Source organism: Ochlerotatus camptorhynchus, unplaced genomic scaffold (assembly GCF_037179485.1).
Source record: "Ochlerotatus camptorhynchus isolate MF236.1 unplaced genomic scaffold, CSIRO-AGI_Acam_v1.1 ptg000056l, whole genome shotgun sequence".
Classification (NCBI taxonomy): Eukaryota; Metazoa; Arthropoda; class Insecta; order Diptera; family Culicidae; genus Ochlerotatus; species Ochlerotatus camptorhynchus.
Window position 1 is genome coordinate 1771918 of NW_027040546.1, and position 23067 is coordinate 1794984.

Sequence of the window (23067 nt, forward strand, 5' to 3'; positions counted from 1 at the left end):
GCAAATTTTTTTTTTTTTTTTAATTATTCTTCGGTTTTTTATCTCTTATGTCAGGCTGATCATCACAACTGCTTGGTATCAGGAACAGAATCAGGTATTCGTAAGTTACCTAATCTTACTGGTTAACCTCTAGGCTTTTGAAGGTGGGAATTCCAGGCCGAGAGCCTATTGCTTAGATCCCGTTGCAACAGCTTGTGGAGAATCACCAAGCGTGGTAAATACCTGCTTCACGGACGCTTCCGAGAAGGGATATGGGTTCTGCATAATCACCATTCTTCCATTCTCCGGAAGTCCAAAATTTTGGACAGACTCATCTCCCGTTCTTTATTGAATCATCCCACTCCTCCTACCACATGAAAGGTGTTCGTGTCAAACGGGATTGCAAAATTCAACGGCTTACTCACGGTTGCCAGTGGCGACACGTCGCTACCACGGATAATCCCGCAGACCGCATATCGGTTGGAGTAGAACCCCGGCAGCTTCGACATGGCCTTCTCTGATGGCATTAATTGCCCTTCGCACAGGAAGCCCAGCACAGTACCAGCATTATCTCCGTTCGTTGTTTCACACCACGCCACAGTGGTCAAATACCAAATAAATCCCTGATTAATCCACCTACCGGTGACAAATGCCTTTTTCGACTAGAATTAAAAAGCTTTATTTCATATTCTTATATTTCCATCCAGAACCAACCGAAAAATTTTCAATGTGTTGGACAAATACATAAAGTAGAGGCGTGATCACACATACAGATGTCCTCTGAGATAGCGCTAGATAATGTGTATTGAATATGGCGCATCTTGATCATTTTCGTTTTAGCGCCATCTAGTGAGTAAATGCTGTCATACAATATCCACATTTTTGAAGACCTTGTATTCCTGAACGTTCTTTGCAGAAGGAAGCAACATCCTATAAGGTTGGGATTTCGTGACATAAACATCTCTAACATCAAAATATACCCCTTCAATGATATATTTTTTGACGTAGGACTACGTCTGTGATTTCTATTTTGGGGTACACTTTGTGAAAACCGAAAATGGAACATGTAACGAAATTATGGAAGATTTTGAACTATAATAACTCAGCTGCCTCTGGACCAATCTCAATAATGTTATCGCCAATCGATTAAAAAAATGTCCACGCATCAATTGCCCTGCTTCTGGTTGTGATTTTCAACAACCAACTATAGAAAAGGTGGTAAATGTCAAGCTTTGTCTATACGCGTCGAAATAACTAAAAAACCAACTATGGACATGTATATGCTGCTTCGATTTTCAAAATGTGGAGCGATACTAACAGAAGCGAAGACAGCCAAACCATCTTTTCCGGAATAAGAAGAGCCGCCTGGACGAGCTGGAGTGCGCAGAAATGCAGCAGCTGTATCGTTCTCACGAAACGTGCAAGTTCTATGAGAAATTCAACGCATCCCGCAAAGGCTTTGTGCCGCTAGCGGAAATGTGTCGGGATAAGGAAGGGGGTATTTTGACGGACGAACTTGTGGTGATTGAAAGCTGGAAGCAGCACTGCGATGAACATCTGAATAGCGCAGAGGCAAAGGACCAAGGCAGCAGGAGGAATGGCTTCATCGGTACAGCGGATGAGGGGGGAAATGCCAGCTCCCACGAAAAATGAAGTTAAGGATGCTATCAGACAGCTTAAGAACAACAAAACAGCTGGTAAAGATGGTATCGAAGCGGAACTTATCAAAATGGACCCGGATAAGTTGGCCACTTGTTTGCACCGACTGATAGTCAGGATCTAGGATACAGATACAGAGTTATATGTCCAATATATAAAAAAGATGACAAGCTAGAATGTGAGAACTATCGAGTGATCACTGATCCCAACGCGGCCTACAAAGTGCTTTCCCAAATCATCTTTCGCCGTCTATCGCCGCTAGCAAGCAGATTTGTGGGGAGTTATCAAGCCGGTTTTGTGGACGGTCGATCAGACCAAATCTTTACGTTGCGGCAGACCCTCCAAAAATGTCGGAAATATTAAGTCCCTACGCACCACCATCGATTTCAAGGCCGCTATTGACCGTGAAGAGCTATGCAAGATTATGGACGAGAACGGTTTTCCCGGGAAGCTGACCAGACTGATCAGGACTACGTTGGTGGGGTACAGTGCTGCGTGAAGATATTGGGTGCGTTATCGGACCCGTTTGAAACTCGCAAAGAACTTCGAAAAAGCGATGGTCTTTCGTGCTTCCTGTTCAACATTGCGCTAGAAGATGTTATGAAACGTGCGGGGCACGATCTTCAATAAGTCCAGCCAGTTCATCTGCTTCGCTGACGACGTGGACATTGTCGGAAGAACGTTTCGGGCCATGATGGAGCAATACACCAGGCTGAAACGGGAAGCAGAGAAGGTTGGATTAAAGGTGAATACGTCGAAGACAAAATATTTGTTAGCTGGAAGAACCGAGCGCGATAGGGCTCGCATAGGCCAAAGCGTGACAATCGACGGAGATGAGTTCGAGGTAGTGGATGGATTTGTGTACCTCGGATCATTGGTGCTGTTGGATAACAACTGCAGCAGGTCGGGTAAACTTCACCCCGTACTAAATTTACAATGTATAAGACGCTGATAAAACCGTAGTTCTCTACGGGCACGAGGCATGGACGACTTGCAAGCACTGGATGTTTTCGAACGACGAGTGCTTAGGATCATCTTTGGTGGCGTATGTGAGAACGGTGTATGGAGGAGAAGGATGAACCACGAGGTGGCGCAACTGTATGGCGAACCCAGTATCCAGAAAGTCGTGAAAGTTGGACGGGTACGATGGGCGGGACACATTTTAAGAATGCCCGACAACAATCCCGCAAAAATGGTGTTTGCCTCGAATCCAGCCGGTACAAGACGCAGAGGAGCACAGCGAGCAAGGAGGTTAGACCAAGTGGAGCAAGATCTAGCAAGTGTGAGACGGTCAAGAAATTGGAGACAAGCGGCCACGAGCCGAGTTAGTTGTCGTAACATTGTAACGCAGGTGCAATCCTGAGGGACGTCGGACCAGGAAAAGTAAAGTAAATATGCTGCTTCCCCAACACAGTCATCAGAGAGTCGTTAGTAAACGAAACATGTCGATGTAGCATTGCTGCTTCCCCAACACAGTCATCAGAGAGTCGTTAGTAGACGAAACAAGTCGAAGTCTCATTTACCTCCGATCTTCGGGGTTGTGTAAATAGGGAGACTGCAATTGCGTGACATTTTGCACACTCATTATCATATTCAGAACCACACGCCCCCAAGGACCACACAAAAGGCTCTTCAGAGTTGTTATCTTGTAACCAAGCTTGGAAGCAGGGGTGCAAGTGATTTTGATCGATTCTCTTCATCGACTTTCTGTATCGTTAATAACTCGACGGCAGACACCAGTTCCACCCCTGTCCAGTAGCAGACGGGCTAATACTCTTGCGAGTGCCCAATCATTTAACCGAAGAATATGGGATTGCTCGGTCCGATTTTCTGATCCAACTGCCTACACGTCATCATCATCTTCCAAAGGCTTTAAGCCTGTATTACCATCGGTCCTTTTCAGGGCCACCAAGATTTTCCAAAAGAGTCAAGTTTCTGAACATGTCCCAACTAAAATCAATATCAAACGGTTCTTTTCAGGACAATCATAGTCATACTAAAGAGTAGAATCAGAGAGAACCCCGCTCAAATTCCAATTCCTACACAAAGCACAAGCTCGTGCTGCAGTTAACAAATAATATTTATTATATAAGACCACGTAGTCCTACGTCACCATTGCGTACATTCCCGTAGGGCTATCCCGTGTAGTTTTTATTATATAACTCGATGTCCTCTAATTCAAAAAAAAAGAAGCATTGCTATTGACGTGGTTAGTTTCTAGAGATTGTTTTTCCATAGCAACTTTGAATAGGGCTTAATTTTGTTTTGCCCCTTGAAATCGTGGCCACTTAGAAATGACTTTTTTTGGAAAAATTGTGCAGGTGATCAAGATCTTACGGAAGGTGGGCAGATTAGTTGATAATTTATTCACTACGCGGTGCTAGTGTCCAAGTATTTGTATAAACTATATTTTGAGATCCTGGCCATTTAGAAAGTTTTGACTCCGGTAAAGTTGTTCAGATCATCAAAATGTTAGGGCATATTAGTATATTATTCATTCACTACGTGGCGCTAGTGTACTAGGGAATATTTGTATAAGCTATATAATAAGACCTTGGCCAGCTAGAAAATTGCTGTCTTCGGCAAAGTTGTTCAGGTGATCAATACCTTCCGGATGTTGGGTAGATTAGTTGAGAATTTATTCACTATGTGACACTAGTATACAAGTGAATATTTGTCTTCGGTGCGACACCTTTTGGACGGTGGGTAGATTATTAGAGAATTAATTTAAAAGTGGCGCTAGTGAATAAGGGATTATTTGTATAAGTCATATATTAAGATCCTGGCCATCTATAAAGTGTATGTCTTCGGTAAAGTTGTTCAGGTGACCAATAAATTTCGGACGATGGGCAGATTAGTTGAGATTTCATTCACTACGTGGTGCTAGTATAGTAGTGAATATTGTTATGTACATATCTATCTAATATGTAAACGCGATAGTTTTTCCGTCTGCTTCTTCTTATTTTTTTGCTTTTTGGAGAGTGGAAAATGGGAAACTTAAATGGAAAGTATAATGTAGTGTACTCTAACTCTAAAGTACTGCAGTGTGCACTAGTGTAATGTGTGTCCAAGATGGCGGCTTCCGGTTTAAGAAATTTCGTTGCCGCAAGCACCATGAATGGACAGGTATATTTGGAAGAGTGTCTCCAAAAGCGGCTTCTCCCTCCCCTGAAGGCTCACGACGGTCCGACGATCTTCTGGCCGGAATTGGCATCATTCCACTACCCGAAGGACGTGCTAGAGTGGTATAAGGTGAATGATATCGATTTCGTGCCGAAATATCTGAACACTCCGGACCTGCGCCGAATTGAAAAATACTGGGCCATTATGAAGCAGCACCTTCTAAAACTACCTAAAGTGGTGAAGAATGTAAAAGAATGAAGAAAGCATGGGTTAATAACAAAATATGGGTTAATATGCAAAAATCTGTCGATTCTGAGGTCGTGCAGAACCTTATGGCTTGGGTCAAGGCTAAGGTTTGCGCATTCGGATATAAAGGCGAAATAATTAAATGAATGATGCCAAATCTAATTTTAATTGTTTCTTTTTACTCCTTCAAAACGAGGAAGAGCATTTCTTATTCAGCCGCTGGATGCCAGTCAGACGCTGTTTGAGCCGCACCTCCATGGTGAACAGACGCTCGGGTTGGCGAAGCATATCCTCTATCACCGTGCTATGGTTACCGCGCCAGTGTTCGCGTCGCACCTCCTCACTCTGCTATTGTCGGATTGACAACATTGCCCAGGCTACGCCAACCAGCTGTGTTCATGTTTCAGCTGGCAGTCTTTTGTGATCATATGACTCGTGGAGGCGTGAGGTAGGAACTTGTGAGGACCGGAGCTAGGTATATCGCTCCTTCCAGATGGTCACTCACCATTTTGTAGCCCCGTTAGTTCATTAGCTACAACATAAATCCTTTTTTTTTTTTTTTTGTTTATTAATTTATTTGATAAGGCTCAACCGAATTAACTTTACAGAGCCGAGGATTCTTGGTCACTATACAATACATCTTAAAACTATAGTCAAAAGGTACAACACAATAAATAATTTATCTTCCGCTATCCAAAAAGTCTCCTCCATCAGAACTGGAGCCGCTTCCAGTAGTTCCATTGTATGGCAAATTGTTGTACGCCAACGAGGGTCAGAGCGCGTCCATTGCTGCAATGGACGCAAAACGTGGTCAGCACTAACACACTCATCACGAAACGGTTGCTTTCCAAAGTCGACGACGCATCGACCGAAAGAACTGCTGATGAAGAACAATGAGGAGGACCACACAATGGGTGCTGCCGAGAAAACAGACGATCGCGTAGCACACATCAAGAGTGGCCTGCTTTTGTCGACAGCCGAGTGAACACTGCGTTAAATCCTTTTAGAGCTCAGTGATCTCAAAACAAAAGAAGCGAATACGTTTATCCGTAAGACGAAGAAAATCTAATGGCGTTTCAATGCGTTAGGACGGAATTGAAACTTTTAGAACGAATTTAGAATCAAGAAGCGATGTTAGATTTAAAATCATATCTCCACAATTTGTGACTTTTTATCCAATCTAACGGTACGTATGGAACGGTGAATAAATTTAGGAGTAATCTTTGTCAGTAATATTTAATTTTTTTATCAAACCCGTTCAGAAAAGAGCGGTAAAATGTGGGTTGTGCTTAGTAGGACGGAAATTAGATCAAAAGCCCTATATATTTTTATCCTTTACCTTACTTAAATTTTTGATTATTAGTTAGGTAGATTCAAATTCGGATAACAACTCGAATTTTGAAAATGAATTTAAAGTGTGCGGATTTTAAACAGTACACCCTTTATTGCAATACCTTTCGTGGACCTTTCATAGCATTGTAATGTTTGTTTACTTTGCACTATAGGTAGCAGGATTGACAGTTCAAGCCGAATTGACAGGTTGACTTGCGATCTTTGGTGTCACCAGCCCAGTCGGCATCTACGTACACCTCCAATTGCGTGGAATCGGCTCCCAGGATTAGCTCGTGGTCAATAGTACCTTTTTAGTACCTCAGGATACGCTTCGCCTCCACCCAATCAGCCTGTGATGGGCAACTAGTTTTTCTCCCCAGGATTGAAACAGCTGATGCAACATCAGGTCGAGTACACATGGCCACGTACAACAACCCACCAATCAAGCTGGCATACTGATGGTTATTGGGCAGCGGGATCTCCTTCTTTGGATATAGGTGGCCTGGGTCCAATGGTATAGCGGATGGCTTCGCGTTTTCCAAACCGAATCTGGTCAGAAGCTTCTGGATGTAGGCTCTCTGACTTAGTGCAACGTGTTTCTCGGAACGGAAGATCTGGATACCAAGGAAGTGCTGGATATCCCCGAGCGCCGTCACCGTGAAATATTGGTTCAGCTCATTAACGATGGCCTTGTAGTCGTTTTCAGTCTCGCATGCTGTAATGAAATCGTCAACATATACAGCAATATAAGCGATTTTACCTCTGTTCTGCATGACGTAGAGACAACAATCGTTCTTGGACGGCTTGAACCCCATTTGTATCAGCGTTTTGTCCAATTTGTGGTTCGAAATACGGGCGTACAATCCTTTGCGAAGACAACAAACCACGTTTTCTGCATCCGCTGTGCATCCAGGAGGCAACCGTATGTAGACGGGTTCTAGTAGCTCACCATTCAAGTACGTTGTCTTGACATGTGCATGTTTGATGAGAAGTTTCTTCTGGCAGGCGACGGAGAATAGTGAGAATAGTGAGATCTTCCTCTTCCACGATTTCACGATCGATTGCTGGCTCAGGTTGTCTCAGCTTCTCCGGTGTATCCATTTCACTACGGTTTTGATTTAATAGCGATAACGGAAAGAATAACGTACCTTCGTCCTCAGTGGAAATTTCCCCCTTGTCGATCATCGAAGGCAGGAATCGAGCATCCCGGCTAATCGTCACATTGTTCGTCTTCATGCTGATGAAACGCCACGCTTTGTGTTGCAACGAGTAGCCGACAAAAGTAAGTTTTTCGGCTTTGGATTCGAGTTTCGATCGTTTGACTTCAGGAACAAATACGTATGCTGATGTTCCGAACACTTGCAGGTTCGAAACGTGCGGCTTGACTCCATGCCAAATCTCGTAAGGAGTTTGATTAACCGCTTTCGTTGGCAACATGTTTTGCAGATGACTTGCTGTGTTGATTGCTTCTCCCCAGTAGCGATTATGCATACCTGCTTCCAAAAGCATACACCTGACCATCTCCACCAAGGAACAGTTCTTTCTTTCTGCGACTCCGTTCTGCTGCGGTGAATATGCTGCCGTAAATTGTTGCTGGATACCTTCACGCTTGAGAACGTCATGATCTTCCCTGGTCGGATCTCAGCACTTTCGGCGGTCTGCCAAACTTCGTCTTCATTTTCTGCACATAGTCCTGGATAGCGTCAAATGTTTCTGATTTTTCTCGCATCAGAGACAGCGTTGTGTACCGGCTGTGGTTGTCAATAAGCGTCAGGAAATAACGACGACCACCCGGGGTCACCGTCCTCATTGGTCCACACAGGTAACTGTGTACCAGGTCCATCACAGCCGTCGTTTTCTTCGTTGCTTCCTTTGGAAATGGCAGTCATGCCATCTTTCCCTGCAGACAGGTCTCACAAGGCAAAACCAAACCGCACTGCTTAATATTGATGCCCGTCCTCTTGAATGTGCTATGGCCGTAGGCCGGATTTACTACTACTTGAAAATACGTCTTAGCTTTATGAGAGACAAACTTGGAATGGCATTTTATTTCAGACTATGAGAATACATTAATTTGTAGGTTGCTTCGATTATTCGTCGCTTGCTAGGTTTCTACCTCCATCAAACATTGATTTAACATTTTAATTGATTAGCCTACCTGGCTGTTCATCTTTGTTTAATTTGATATTACAATTTAATATTTGCGTTTTACGACTAGTTTACAGAGTACCAGGGGATGTGTCTTGTTTGAATTGAAAATCTACCTAACTACGAGCATAACTTAACCTAACGTGCCAGATCACGTATGATCTAATGATTTGATCTCAGACAGGTGTCTCTGATCTTTTCCAGGATGAATACTCTCCGTTCTTCTAATGTCTCAATTCCAGGCAGGTGGTGGATCTCAGAATTTCTAGTCCGCGGGAGACTGTTTAGGACCATTCTAAGGATCTTGTTCTGGATCCTTTGGAGTTTGAGGTGATGGCATTCGGCGCAACTCTCCCAGATTGGCATCCCGTATTCTATCACGGGAAGGATGATTTGTTTGTAGACTTCTTCTTCGCATTTCAAGCTTATTGCATATCGTATATTAGCTTATAGCGTGCTCTCAACTTAGTGTTCTAGATGCACTTCCACAGTTATTAATTGAGAGATTTCGATGCCTGTACCATTTTTGCATTGGTATGATTGTGTGGCAAGTCCAATCATACTTCTATGCCCAGGGAAGTCGAGAAATTTTCCAACCCGAAAAATTGAAACCAGCCACCTCCAGCATGGTCTTGCTGTGTAGCTGCGGTGCCTTTACCGACTGAGCTGAGGGAGGCAGCAAGCTTATTTTTCAGGGATAGAGTAGAACTCCTGTTGATGAGTGAATACAGTGATCTTATCAAGACGTTACACTTGGTTTTGGTTTTGTCAACGGGCTCCCTGAAAATCAGCTTGTTGTCTAGTGTTAAACCGAGGTAGACTACCTCTTTCGACCATTCCACCACTGTGCCGTTCAGGCAGATCTTATTATTCACCGATGGAACAAGTCTGGGAGATTTTGAGTGTGGAAAGATGATGACCTGAGACTTGGCCGCGTAGATACAGATCTTCCAGCTGTTGAAATATCCAGACAGGACGTCCAGGCCTCTCTGAAGTTTGGCAGTCAGCGCTCCGATGACCATACCCTTGTAGACGATGGATGTATCATCTGCAAACAGAGACAACGATCCACCATTAGATAGAGCCAGCATATCGGAGGTGAACAGGTTGAATAGTATAGTGCCAAGGATGCTTCCTTGTGGAACCCCAGCACCGATGTTGAAAGCATCCGATGTGATGCCATTCAGAGAGACTCGGAACGTCCTGTTCGATAGATAGTTGTTCATTATCTTCACTAGGAAGATTGGAAGACTATACTGCTGCAATTTGAACACCAGGCCAACAGCTCGTCAGCCGTAATCTCGGATTCCTTGGGGAAATTATTAGGAATCTGATGGAGGTTGGTTGCGTTTTCAGCAACCTCAACTTCGTGAGGGCTGATGATGTTTTGTCCGAGATTATGGCAGCTGACGAAGTTTTGACCTATCGCGGCTGCCTTCTCTTCAGGAGTTATCAGATGAACCACTGGGCCACCGGGACTATCCAGTAGTGGAATGGGTCTTGGCTTATTTTTAAGGATTTTGGTTAATTTACAAAAGGGCTTTGCACAATCTGGGAGAGAGCGGATCCTGTTGGCAAAGTCCTGATTTCTGAGGTCCACCATTCTGGCTTTGATGGTTTTTGTTAGACGATTACATTGGGTATTAAGGATAGACCAGACCAGAGCGTTGGTACTGCCTTCGGATGGTGTTACGGAGTCTTATAAGGTCTTTGGTAGATCTGTCAAGGTTCAGAGTATTAATGAGTTGAGAATAGACAGCAGCGCTCTTTTATGTCTTTTCAGGTTAAAGCAGAATGATGTGCAACCAAGTGGTATTCGATTACGACGACTGGGTTTGGGAAGAACGTTTTTTTTTTTCATGAAAACAGTGATAAAATTATCACTACATATTTGTAAATTGGACAAAGGTTGACATTTACCACTTTTTAAAAAGTTTCATGTTGAAAATAAACAATTGGTGGCATTGCTCTCGATGCGGAGAAATATTTCTGATTGATTGGTGATAAAATTTTTGAAATTGATCCAGGGGCAGCTGAATTATTAACGTTCAAAATCTTTCATAATTTTGTTACATGTTCCATTTTTGGTTTTCACAAAGTGTACCCCCATATAGAAATCACAGACGTAGCCCTTCGTCAAATTTTCTTTTTTTTGGCGATATTGACAGCTGACAAGTTAACGTGTACCCTACTCTTAATAAGAAGGATCTTAATCGTACACACGAAATCTATGGAAAAAAAACTTAACATTCATGAAATTTGCTAAACTTCACATATGTACGCAGAACTTTCCTGAACATCGCAGTACTTTCCAGAAGTTTTCAGAACTTCTCAGAAGTTTGCTTAGTTTTCCTGAAGATTGCAGAATTTTCCCGAAATTCACAGAAGTTTTCTGTATTCGCACAGCTAAATTAACGAAAACAAAAATTCACAATGTAATTCAATTGTATGTGCACTGGAAAATTCTATTAATTCTACGCCAAAGTTTTCTACGTCTACGTCAAAATTGTTCCCCAGAACTCATAGAAATAAAAAATAGCCAAGTAATAGAGAACTTATAATAAATTTCGGGTGGCATAAATCAGCACCTTAAGAACCGACAAGAATTCGACATCCATCAATCAAAAGCAAATGCTTCGCAAAAAATTTGTTAGTGAAAATGTCAAGTGGAGCTTCTTTGTTGAGGAAGAAAAATTCATTAGAAATTTGAGGTTAGTCAGAGGCAAGCAACCAAGAACAGGCCACATGACCCTACGCGGGTGGGGATGAATGAATTTCAATGTCTGATAGAAGAGATTTCAGGGAGTTTCACGGAATTGAGCTAAACGACTGCTATCTTAATTCGGTTTAATTCATTTTGCAATAAAATATATAATTCAGCATCCCACATGCCAAGCTCGATAATCGCCCGTACAAATTAAGAATTCCTACATCGAATTCCACACAATTTTCTTCCCAAAACTTGTCCCATATGTTCCCCCCGTTCCTAGCTGGCGATCACATTTCTCTAATCACATTCAACCCAGGCAAACTGTGCCTCATTTCAATATTTCAAACCCCTTAATGGGCTACTAAATGCTGTGCTGAGGCAAGTTTTCTCCCCAAATCAGAACCCGAGCGGACCCAAAACGACGACAAATACAAGCTGACATATTGGTTAGTTGGAAAAGTTGGACCTATCATCGCACTCGAGCACAGGCAGTGCGAGTGCACATTTTCCGATGATTCGGTTTCGAGGAAACTTTCCCGGGCACCCAAGCCAAACCGGAACAACTAAAAGAAAACCACCATCCGGGGCGGAAAATGTGTCAACCGAACTGTGTTTGTGCTCATTTGAACCGGTATCTCCGAAGATCTGGTTCTCGGAGGAAAAAGGGGATTCAAAATTAAACAGGAAAGATCTTATCCTACTGCCACTTCAAGGAAGAAACCGGAATCTTACCACTTGCTACGCCGGGCCAAAATAAATGAATAATTAAACTCAATTAATTTTGCCATCCTCTTCTGCCTCCCGAAATCCGGAATCCTTTTTCTGCATCTTGGTAGGTTTTTTTTTTTTTTTTTCTTTGAGTGATACAAATTTCTCCGCTTGGAAAAAGTTCGAATCGAAGTGGAATCAAGGGGGAAGTTTTGAAGGGAAAGTTTCAGACCGAATTAATGTTCCCCCGCATTAGTGGGCAAAAGGCAGGCTACTGGAAGTCGGGGATCATGCTTCAATTCCGAAAACTGTCCTGATTGTGCGGTGAAGTGACCGGATGAATGGCCAAAGTGATTGAATCAAAAAGTCCGAGTGCTGGCCGTCGTCGTCGTCGTCGTCAGAATCTTTCGAAAGAAGAAAGAGCAAGAATAAGCGTAAATTGATTTTAAGCATCTAATCAATCACTGCAATTGGAGCGGATTGGCTGATTGAGAAGTGGAGAATACAGACACACACAGTAGTAGTGCCAGCCACTCAGAGCCAAGGAAGAATATGATTGGCCCAGGCGATTGGAGAAGGCGATGGATGCAGCAGGGAGCGGTTAATTTGAAGCGGATGTGCAAAGTACAAGAAAATGTGTTTTACCGAGAGCGTCTGTCGAGTGCGGATAATGGAAATAAGATAATGGCTTTCTTTGAAGGATTCGCTGATGAGTTTACATTTGCATCACGAAGGAAGCACAGCTGAGTTGAAGCTTTTGAATTCATATTATAATGGTTTGCGATGGGAATGGATTAGAAAAAAAAATAAGTTGTTGGTTGAATCTTGCCGGTCCGTCGATTGAAAAGAAAGTTGATTTAATACACAAATGGCCGCTATTATGGTTATTTAAAATTTTAAATTTCATGCAGGAAATGGTAATCACATGTATGCTGCAGTGCAAAATATCATAAACAAATTTTTAAACAACATAAAGGAAATGGCTCTAATGTTGGCCAATGGATCTAAGATTAGGCTCATCGCTAAAAAGCTGCTATTTAGACCGACTATAGAGGACGATAAATAGACTTATTTAGTTTGTTTTGTGTGAGTTGCAGCATTATTTGAATTAAGGGTACTATTGGGGTCTGATTAACTGCTTCTTTCTCTTGAGCCCACACATTTTCGTATTTAGATCTATCAGTGAACTGCTGGTCTGAGTTCCTCTGATAAATTTAATAAGAGGATGTTCCTGAATATACAGTCAAACAGCACGTAATTCTGTGAACATCTTCAAAGACAGTTGTCCAGCAGTGCTCCCATTTTATTTATAACAATCCTATGCCTACTTCATTGTGCCGAAGGTGTACCAAAGGTATGCCGAAAGTGTGCCGATGGATGTGCCTAGGCTGTGCCGAGTCTAATTTCGGCACAATGTGCTGAGTGACTTACCCAGCCTTGACTTAGTTCTTAAAACGTCTTGTTAGAAACTGTAATTTTTCTGAAGTTCTCAAAATATTCCAGAAGTTTCCACAATTTTCCGGATGCTTATGAAACTGCCCTAAAGTTATCAGAAATTTCCCGGAGTTCCCTGAGCTGAACCGAATTTTATAGTAAATTTTAATAAAACTTGCTGAAATTTGCATTTAATAAATGGTTCGTCATGACGTTCTTTCATATTCTTAGATCACAATTTTTTCCTACAGTTCATTCAACTGCACTTAAGTTCTTGGAACTTACCCTTGAAAATCTTTAAACTCTCCCAAAGTTCTTTACTTTTCTGTAGTTCTTGGAACTTTTTTGAAGTTTATATTTGCGCAAAATGTTATACCTGATGAGTGCAGAAGAGATTTGTAAGCGGAATATATATCAAACGTTTGCTTTTTATTAGAGAAACGCATGTAGAAACATATTGATTTTCGCGCCCAATTATTTTAGATTAAAAAAAAAGTTACCATGAGTAACCACCAGTAACCACACGACAGCTCCTGATTCACATCTGAACCGTCTTAGGGATCCGTTAGGATCGTCTGGAATCAAGAAATTTCCGCCAGTAACGCCTGAAATTTCCGTTAGAATTTTCTAGAATCCACGTCAAGAACAGCTGAAATCCGTGCTGGAAACATCTGGAGCCTCCATCGGGAACGTCTCGAATCCAAGTCTGGAACGTCTGCAATCTCTTTCGGGAATATCTGGAATCCCCGTTTGTATCGTTTGAAATCCAAATCGAAATTTTCTTAAATCTCCACACGGAACTCAGGAACCTCCGTCGGGGACGTCTGGAATCCAAGTTAGGAACGTCTGGAACCTCTATCGAGATTATTTAGTAACACCAGTGTTGGGAAAATATCAAAAAATCAAATCTCACCAATGCCTAAGATCACGCTTGATTTTCTTAGACAAAAACCAATTAGTAAACAGCTGCGGATGATTTTGCAAGCTGTGATATTGCAGCTCGGAATATCAAGCTAACAACACTCGCCAGCAGCAAATCTCACCAAACTGTGGTGAGATTTAGTTTAATGGGTTTTGCTTTACACCCTAATGCAACCGAAACTTGCATAACGGCTGGCAGCAGTCCCTTCGTGTCTGCCATCGGTGAAGAGTAAAAAGAGAAAGCAAACTATGCTTTCTCTTTCTAAGAAAACAATGTGCAACGGAATCATTTTTGTTTCGAGCTAACTCTCAGCTTGATTTTTGCACGTTGCGAATAGTCTCGCAATATCAAAGGAACTTGTAAAATCAATATCAAGCATGATATTTTGTTCCAATATCACGCGTGATATTGAGAGCGTATGAGAGCGGAAAAATATCATCTGATTGATGATTTTGCCAACACTGAGTAACACTTCGGTAACGTTTGAAGAACCAGTCGGGAACGCCTGGATTGATGTTATCGAACATTTATTTATTTATTTATTCAGTCTTCGATGGTTTCGCACAGACTAATCTTAACCTATCACATTTACTCTTAACCTATTTTTAAAACAGAGCCTAGTTAAATTAAAATCGAAGTCATCACAAACAGCATTAAAAGCTCTAAGACAGGAACTTAGCGGACTATTATACCCATAACTAGTCCTGTGACTGGGAATGACAATAAGGGCAGAGTTTCGTAATTGGCGCTGAGGTGCGTTAAGCATAACTTCCTGTAGAAGATCTGGACAGTCGGTGTTGTTCATCAGGATGTCGAATACAACCAATTGTTGCAATCTCAGCCGTCTCACTGATAGCAACTCTAAGTTGATTAAACGGCACCTTTGTTGGTAATCAGGAGGATTCACGGGATCATTCCACGGTAGGTTCCGGAGTGCAAATCGTATGAACATTTTTTGTATACGTTCAATGCGGATCACCTGGGACGTGTGATATGGTACCCAAACCGGGGCAGCGTATTCCAAAATGCTGCGCACTAAAGCACAAAAGAGTGATTTTAATGCGTACACATCGGTTAGTTGAGAAGCATTACGACGAATAAACCCGAGTACGGAGAAAGCTTTTGCTGTCATGGTGGAGACATGTTCGCTGAATCTAAGTTTAGAGTCAATTATAACTCCCAAGTCGCGAATAAATTGCACACGTTCTAGCGGAGTAGTGTCAATTCGATATTGGTGAGTGAGCGTTGACAAACAACGACTAAATGTGATCGTTTTGCATTTATTGATGTTCACGCTCATACCATTCTCTTTGCACCAGATTGACACTACGTCGATGTTAGCCTGCAGTAGAAGCCTGAAGATTTTGAGGTCATCAGCATAAAGGAGCTTTCCAGAGGATATTCGAAGGCACAGGTCGTTAATAAAGAGGACAAAGAGCAAAGGTCCTAACACGCTACCCTGTGTGTGTTTCAGTTTTTCTGTGGCATAGGCATGCGGGACGGTGTCGAACGCTTTCGAAAAGTCGATGTAAATAGAGTCCACCTGGTTGCGACGTCCTATCTCACGGAACAGTACGTTGGTATAGCACAGTAAGTTGGTTGTAGTAGACCGGTGTGGTATGAATCCGTGCTGATACTCAGAGATAATCGGTTTCGCTGCATTCAGCACGACCTTATGCACTAGTGATTCGAGAACCTTTCCCAGACAGCAGAGAATTGAAATCCCTCGATAGTTTACCACATTGTTTAAACTGCCAGATTTGTGTACAGGAATCATTGACGCGGTTTTCCATAAACTTGGGAACGTTTTTTGTTCTAACGAACAGTTAAACAGTAACGTCAATGGTTCAACCAGAGATGCAGCGCAGTTCTTCACTAATATCGGTGGCAGACTCCCACTTCTTTCGAAGCATCTAATTTAGCCAACGTACTTAACACTTTGTCACAAGAAAAACTGAAGATTGAAAGGTGGATACCATAAGATGGCACGTGTTGGAAACAATCCGGGCGAGGTATAGGAGAAATTGAACAGAACACACTTTGAAAAAAAATCGAAAAAAGTTTGGCAGCATCTTCAGGTGTGCTGGCCATGGAATCACCGTAGTTAACGTTATTCGGTACACGATTGCTAGCCTTTTGCTTTTTAACATACCTCCAGAACATCGACGGATTTTGTTTTAGGTTGGATTCAAGTTTGCGCATGTATACTTGGTAGCTTGAAGAGAGAAGTTCATTATAGGATGATTCAATTAAATAGATGAAGGAAATCTCTGTTCTCGTTCGATTTATCAGCGAAATATCGTTTGCGTGCTTTCCTCAGTCTGTTACGCTGATTTCGCAATTCAGCCGTCCACCAAGGCTTCCTGCATCAACAGTGTGTTCATGTAGAAGAAGCTGCCAGTCGATCGACGAAAACGCGGCATTAAGTGAATCAAAGTTGCATTGCCTGAAATCTGGGTCAATGGCATCCGAATCCGCGTCGATTTGGTGGTTAATGATGACGCTGTGCACATCCACTAGTAAAATAAACGGTGGGGGATGGGCGTCGGTGGATAAGAGTGGAAGTGATGGCCGCAGTTCTTCAATGACATCTGGAGAATTCGTGAATGCTAGATCTAGTAGTCTACCGTTCGGGTTCGTATAAGAATTCACTTGAACCATCCCGCACGCAGAGATGGATTCGGTGAGATTGAGCTCTTGTTCACTGGAAGCGTTCGAAGGTATAAACCCATTAACGTCCTCATCGAAGCACCATTGCAGATGAGAAAGATTGTAGTCCCCGAAGAGTAGAATAATGTCATTGTCCGACGAACGATCCAATAAGTTCTGGACAGCCGTAGCGTGAGCCGAATATAAACTTGCGTCAGAATTCGGGGAAGATAGATGCCAATGATCAACAGCGAATGGTGAGGAATTTGTTCAAGCTGCCTACAATCGTCCAGTACAGTGCAAATTATTTTTAACAGCTACGAAAACTCCACCACCCCTCGAAGAATTACTAGTAGTTTCACTTCGATCACACCGAAATATAGAGTAGTCGGAAGTGAGTTCCGTATCGCTTATATCAAACCGGAGCCATGTTTCGGTAAAAACAATTATATCGTAGTCGCAGCTCGATAGCCTTAACTTCAATTCTGTCGTTTTAGTGCGCAGACCTCTGACGTTCTGGTAGTAGACGAATAGAAAGTTGTGTCCTGAATGAGCTGCATCATTATTGCTGCTGGTCACTACCGTGCTGTTTGGATAGTTAAACTCGCTGACGTTTGAAGAGGGACAGTTGATTGCAACGCTAGAACCAGTAGATTGATCAGAAGTTGAACTGCTTAAAACAGAAACGTACTTGCCAAAGATAGCGGGTTGGAAGACCCCTTCTCTTACCCCACACACAGGGCCAGGACGACTGTTGGCCGATGACGGGAAAATCTCGACTGTGGTAGGGGGATTAGGGGCTTCCATATAGCCAGTATCGTTGCGTCCCAGAGTTGAAACATGCTGAGTTGAAGGTCTTGAATAATGACGGCTAAACGGTGTAGTACTGAAACCAAGCAACGAATCAGTAGTTGGACTGAAAAAGAATGAATCGTACTTGCCTGCGGTATTAGTTTGGAAGACCACGTTTCCAAACTCACACACAGGGCCGGGGTTAAAGTTAACTCTGCAAGCATCGCAAAACCACAGTAGACCTACATTGGATGACCATGCCTTGAAGTTGGTAACATTGAGCCCAGCACAATTAAAGTGGAACAATCTGTTGCATACTCCACTGCAGAGAACGTATTTGTCATTGCCGTCAATAGGCTCCGAACAAGTATTACAAGCGCTCGTGACGATGAGAAATCTCTTCCCGTTGTTTAATGCAGCGCAATATTACGGTGATCCAAGTAAGAATGAAAGCACCTAGATGTATGCAACGTTCAGGTTACTGAGATGTGCTAGCTTCCAAAGTTTACTGGTAGATGGCGTTTCGGAAGAGAGACAGCGAGAAAGTAGGTATGAGCGATTACGATGATACAATGCGTATTTCACAAAAACACAATCGCATAAAACACTGTGGCACAACTAGGTAAACAACACTAGATTCCGATATGCTTTGACCAAATATTGCACTAACGAGCGCGTCCGATAATAAACAGCGCGAAAAACAACGAAAAACGGCGAATTAAAATCTGCGACGACAACAAACAAAGAGTGATGTTGGACAGTGTTGCCGGAACCGAACATCTTAAATTTCCGTTATGAACGTCTGAAATCTTCGCCAGAAATTTCAGGAATCCTCATTAGGAACGTCTGTAATCCCGCTGGAATAATCGTCCAAAATTTCCAAAAATACTTTGGAAAGGTCTTTAGTAGCAGTCGGGATCATCTGGATTATTTATCGGGAATGTCTGGAACGTAGGAAATCATCTTCGGGAACATCTGGAATCTAAGTCTGAAACGTCTGGAGTCCCTTCCGGGATCGTCATTAACCTCTGTAAGGAACGTCTTGAATCCAAGTCAGTGAAAATGTATACTTAGCATACATTTTTTAGCTGTTTTCCAGGAAATCTAACTTGCTTTCTTAGAATTGGGAAGCATGATTTTTAGTGAAATTAGTGGAAATTGATTTCCAGGATTTGGAACTGGTATTTTCGATATAAAATAATGTTTTTAATCACGTCCTTCTGTCACAACCCCCTCCCCCTCCTGGCTGTTTCCCTTGTTGTGCTGTATGTATGTGTACTTCCCTAAAATTTACCACACGCTTTTTTTCGGAAATGAGAGATGACTCAGATGAGTGAACTGGTTTTAGTATATAATATCAATTCTATGCAAAAGAAGCTATGAAAATTTCCAACCTGAAAGGGTTTCAGAATCGGGAAACGAACCGTAGAATTTATTGAAAAATGTTCTACGTCCCCTTGCACTGTAAGGTACAGTATTACCATCGATACCTAATCGATGCACCCCTCGAAACATAGCAAAATCCACGAACCCCTAATTTTATCTGTCAAACTTTCATAGCGAACCAAAACAAACATAGTGTCGTACTAGAATTTTGACTAGAATGGGGTAGGTTAATCGATTTGCTTGGGACCAATAGGCTAGTCAAATAGTGAGCCAATTTCAAATCGATAGTTTCCACCGATTGGTATTACGAAGCCGAAGGCTACGGGTTCGATTCCCGGTTCTGGCAAGAAACTCTTACAGGTTGGAAACTTGCATGACTTCTTTTGCATAGAATTTATATTATAAACTAGAACCAGTCCTCAGTTGCATGACAAAAGGTTGAAGGACAAAAGATCGAATGCACAAATATGCAATAAGCAATAAGTTTGAAATGCGAGGAAGAAAAAGATGGAGTCTATCAGCCAAATGTGAACCCTGGACAGGCTCATAAAGCTTATGGTGCAAGGGGAGTCGACTTTCAGAAGACTATCCAGAAATGGTTCTATGATGGCCATATGGCTTTATGGTTGTCATTATGTGTGCCATTGGTGGAGTAGACGTGATTTGATATGTTGCTTGATATGGTAACTATAATCTGGAACATCCGGAACCGGTTCCAAGATAGGCAAGGGGGTTTTATGGTTATTCTCAATCATTTGTGGGAGTTCCACTAAATTTTTTTTTTGTTTGTTTATTAATTTATTTGATAAGGCTCAACCGAATTAGCTTTACAGAGCCGAGGATTCTTGGTCACTATACAATACATCTTAAAACTATAGTCAAAAGGTACAACACAATAAACACTTTATCTTCCGCTATCCAAAAAGCCTCCTCCATCAGAACTGGAGCCGCTTCCAGTAGTTTCATTGTATGGCAAATTGTTGTATGCCAACGAGGGTCAGAGCGCGTCCATTGCAGCAATGGACACAAAACGTGGTCAGCACTCACACACTCATCACGAAACGGTTGCTTTCCAAAGTCGACGACGCATCGACCGAAAGAACTGCTGATGAAGAACAATGAGGAGGACCACACAATGGTTGCTGTCGAGAAAACAGACGATCGCGTAGCACACATCGAGAGTGGCCTGCTTTTGTCGACAGCCGAGTGAACACTGAGTTCCACTAAATAAATTAATATGTTGTCGCAATGCCAACATATTCTTAAATATTTATTCATGGAAAAGGGAGGAGCCTGTGGGGAATACTGCCCATGTAAGAACCACTCACCGGAATGGTGTTAAAAAAATCGACCATGGCATCTAAAAAGTTGAATATAAAAAGTTTGTCCCATGCTTTTACGGGTTACCAAAAGAGAAAACCGATGAAGAGAATCGAGAGTTCTGCAAATCATACATATGTGGGTAACTAAGTATAGGTAAGTATAATTAAATAGTGTGTTGTTCCAGTAACGAGAGCGCTGATTGCACACCCACCATTATTCACAAAGTGCTAACCATGTGCATTCATCTCCTGAATCCTGTTCTTGTAAAGGAACTACCTGAGCAGTTCTGACAATTAGTGCTTCCCATCTACCTATGACTCTACTGCCAGAAATTACCTCAACATCTTCTGGCTTCAGCTTGGCGCAACAGTGCTCACCAATTAAACGTGTCTGTGCGAACCACCAGACCACTTCTGACAACCTAGAACTTAACTCGTCAACCGTGTCCTAATGCAATCAGTCATTCAAAACCATCCCGATCCGTTCCACAATTGTCGGCTCCGGATGCCATGTGTTCGCATAGCAATGGTGGAGATGTGACAATTGAGCCAGAAACAAACATAACCTCATTATCAACAGGGTGAAGATAGAGAACCACCGCTTCTGAGGCTATTTGAGCCTTCGCTATGTCACCATCAGCACCGTCGGAGCTATCGGGGAAACAATTTACAAGATGCTTACAATAATTTCAATTGCCAAGTTCTGTTTGCCATCGGCTATTCTCATCATCATCATCATCGTCGTCGTCGCCGTTGTTGTTTCAACGACGTCCTTATGAGAGAAGGGAACATTTTCCAATTTACCGTCCAGATCGACTGTACCACCATGCCCTCTCTGGGTGAGCATGTGTGTACAAGATGCGAACCTTGTAATGATGATCCTCAAACAGAGCGATGATTGTCTGTAGTGCGGTCTGGGTCGGGTCCCCCAGTCGCATTCTGGTTGGGTTGATGGCTATTAACGGTGAACGTGTACAAATACCAATAGCCAGTGAATTGCGTTGCAAATGTTGTCCTCCAACCTGAAACGGTGCCGATGCTGGGATAGGTATCTGCTATTAATGGCTATGTGCGTCCACGAGTATCGTTGTACGGTTACCGAATGGGGCACAGCAGTTAGTTATCAGCGAATTAGTGCGGTCAATGTCCAGTGCAGCGGAAATTATGTCCAGCGTGAGACTCGCACACTCCGGAGCACCAATTAGGAAGGGTGAGCAAGCCGTGGATGCAGAATACAGGGTGAATTCCACGGTAAATCGGAAAATTTGAACAACTAACCAGCTGATGGACCGACTACCTGTACGACGTACGAATCAACAGCTAGGTTGACCAGACTGCTCGATTGGTCGGTTTCAAAATTTCAACTCTTTACGGGGAAACATTTTGTCAGATTTCGCGTGGAATCCCCACCAGCTGCCCGGTTGAACAGAGGACGCCACAATGCCAAAACATAGATAAAGCGATGAGAAGTTTTCCCAGCACCCGAGGGTGGGGCCATGTGTTGTGGTGATGTTTGGTTTTATCGAGCTCCAAAGCGATTGCTACTTGAAGAGGGAGGGGGAGATGGGGGGGGGGTCCTTCGAGATGCGACAACGCGACTGGCTGAATATGGCTTTGCGAAACTTGTGTCTGCTCGACGAGACGATGCGATGGCTTTCAACGAAGGGATTAGAGAACGGTTGAACTGCCGGAAATCCGACTGAAAGGAATGGGATTAGGGGAGGGGGTGGTCGAGAGTGGGATGTTCATGAGTTTGTCGCGAGCGCGAGCCTTATGCAATAATGGCAGTTGGCACAGTATATTGCGGGTTTGGGTTCAGTGGTTTTCGGGCAGCAAAATAGATTGACCACAAAAACGAGACCGGAGTGAACTTAATCTAGGGCACGGCGTCGTTTTGTGTCAATGTGCTACTGTGCTGTGTAGAGTGCCTTTATTATTAAATTTTGTCTAACCGTGGATTCTCTCTTTTCTTTTCAGGTAAACATCCACCATGACATTTAGAGTACCCCGTAAGTATGCGCTCCTAGAATATCAGAACAAATTCAAAGCAATTGGACGATCTAACTTTGAACTGTCAGTCGTGAAACAAAAGCGCAATTACCGTAAGCTTTAGCATGACAATTAGATAACGAAGACCGTTATCCGCGTTCTTTGGATGGAGTGATAACCATTTTTACACTGGATTTTCGTGCCGGCAAGAGCCCATTTCTTTATTACCTTGCTGCGTGCTTCGCACTCGGCGTTGGTATTGGAAAGAGGTTAGTTTTTCTTTTCGCGCTGTCTACATTACCCAACTTTCTTTATCGCAAACTCCACCACAGTGATTACCGGCAAATAAAGTGCTGACTCTTTGTGGGTTCTGAGCGATGGAGCCTACAAAAAGTGCTCTTATCGCTCACGATAGGTACGTTGATTGCCGAGCTATTGCGCCACTAATGATCATTACGTCTCGGTGAGGTTATGGTAGTTGGCAAATCAAATGCCTCTTCCCAGGAGAAAAAAGCAACCATTCTTAGCTAAATAAATACTTTTTCAATATTTGTTGAGTTGAGAATGATATTGTATGGTGGAAAAAATATATTGAATGTGGAAGTGGCTGTTTGTTATGGGCAACTAAAAATCTTACTCTACCTTGCTACCAGTTCACTATGAGAGAT

The 23067-nt window shown here is 42.7% G+C and overlaps 1 protein-coding gene across 2 annotated transcripts in view; it reads left to right on the forward strand.

The window, feature by feature from the left end:
- Nucleotides 1-23067, forward strand: part of LOC135717477 (peripheral plasma membrane protein CASK-like) — an 850957-nt gene that overhangs the window by 779828 nt on the left and 48062 nt on the right. The window contains exon 12 of one of the 2 annotated variants that reach the window (XM_065239576.1): nt 22388-22598. The exons of the other annotated variant lie outside the window; for it this stretch is intronic. Coding sequence (XP_065095648.1) covers nt 22388-22411 — 24 coding nt within the window. The 3' untranslated portion in view covers nt 22412-22598. Of the gene's footprint in view, nt 1-22387; nt 22599-23067 lie in introns of those variants that run through there. 2 annotated transcript variants of the gene reach the window in all.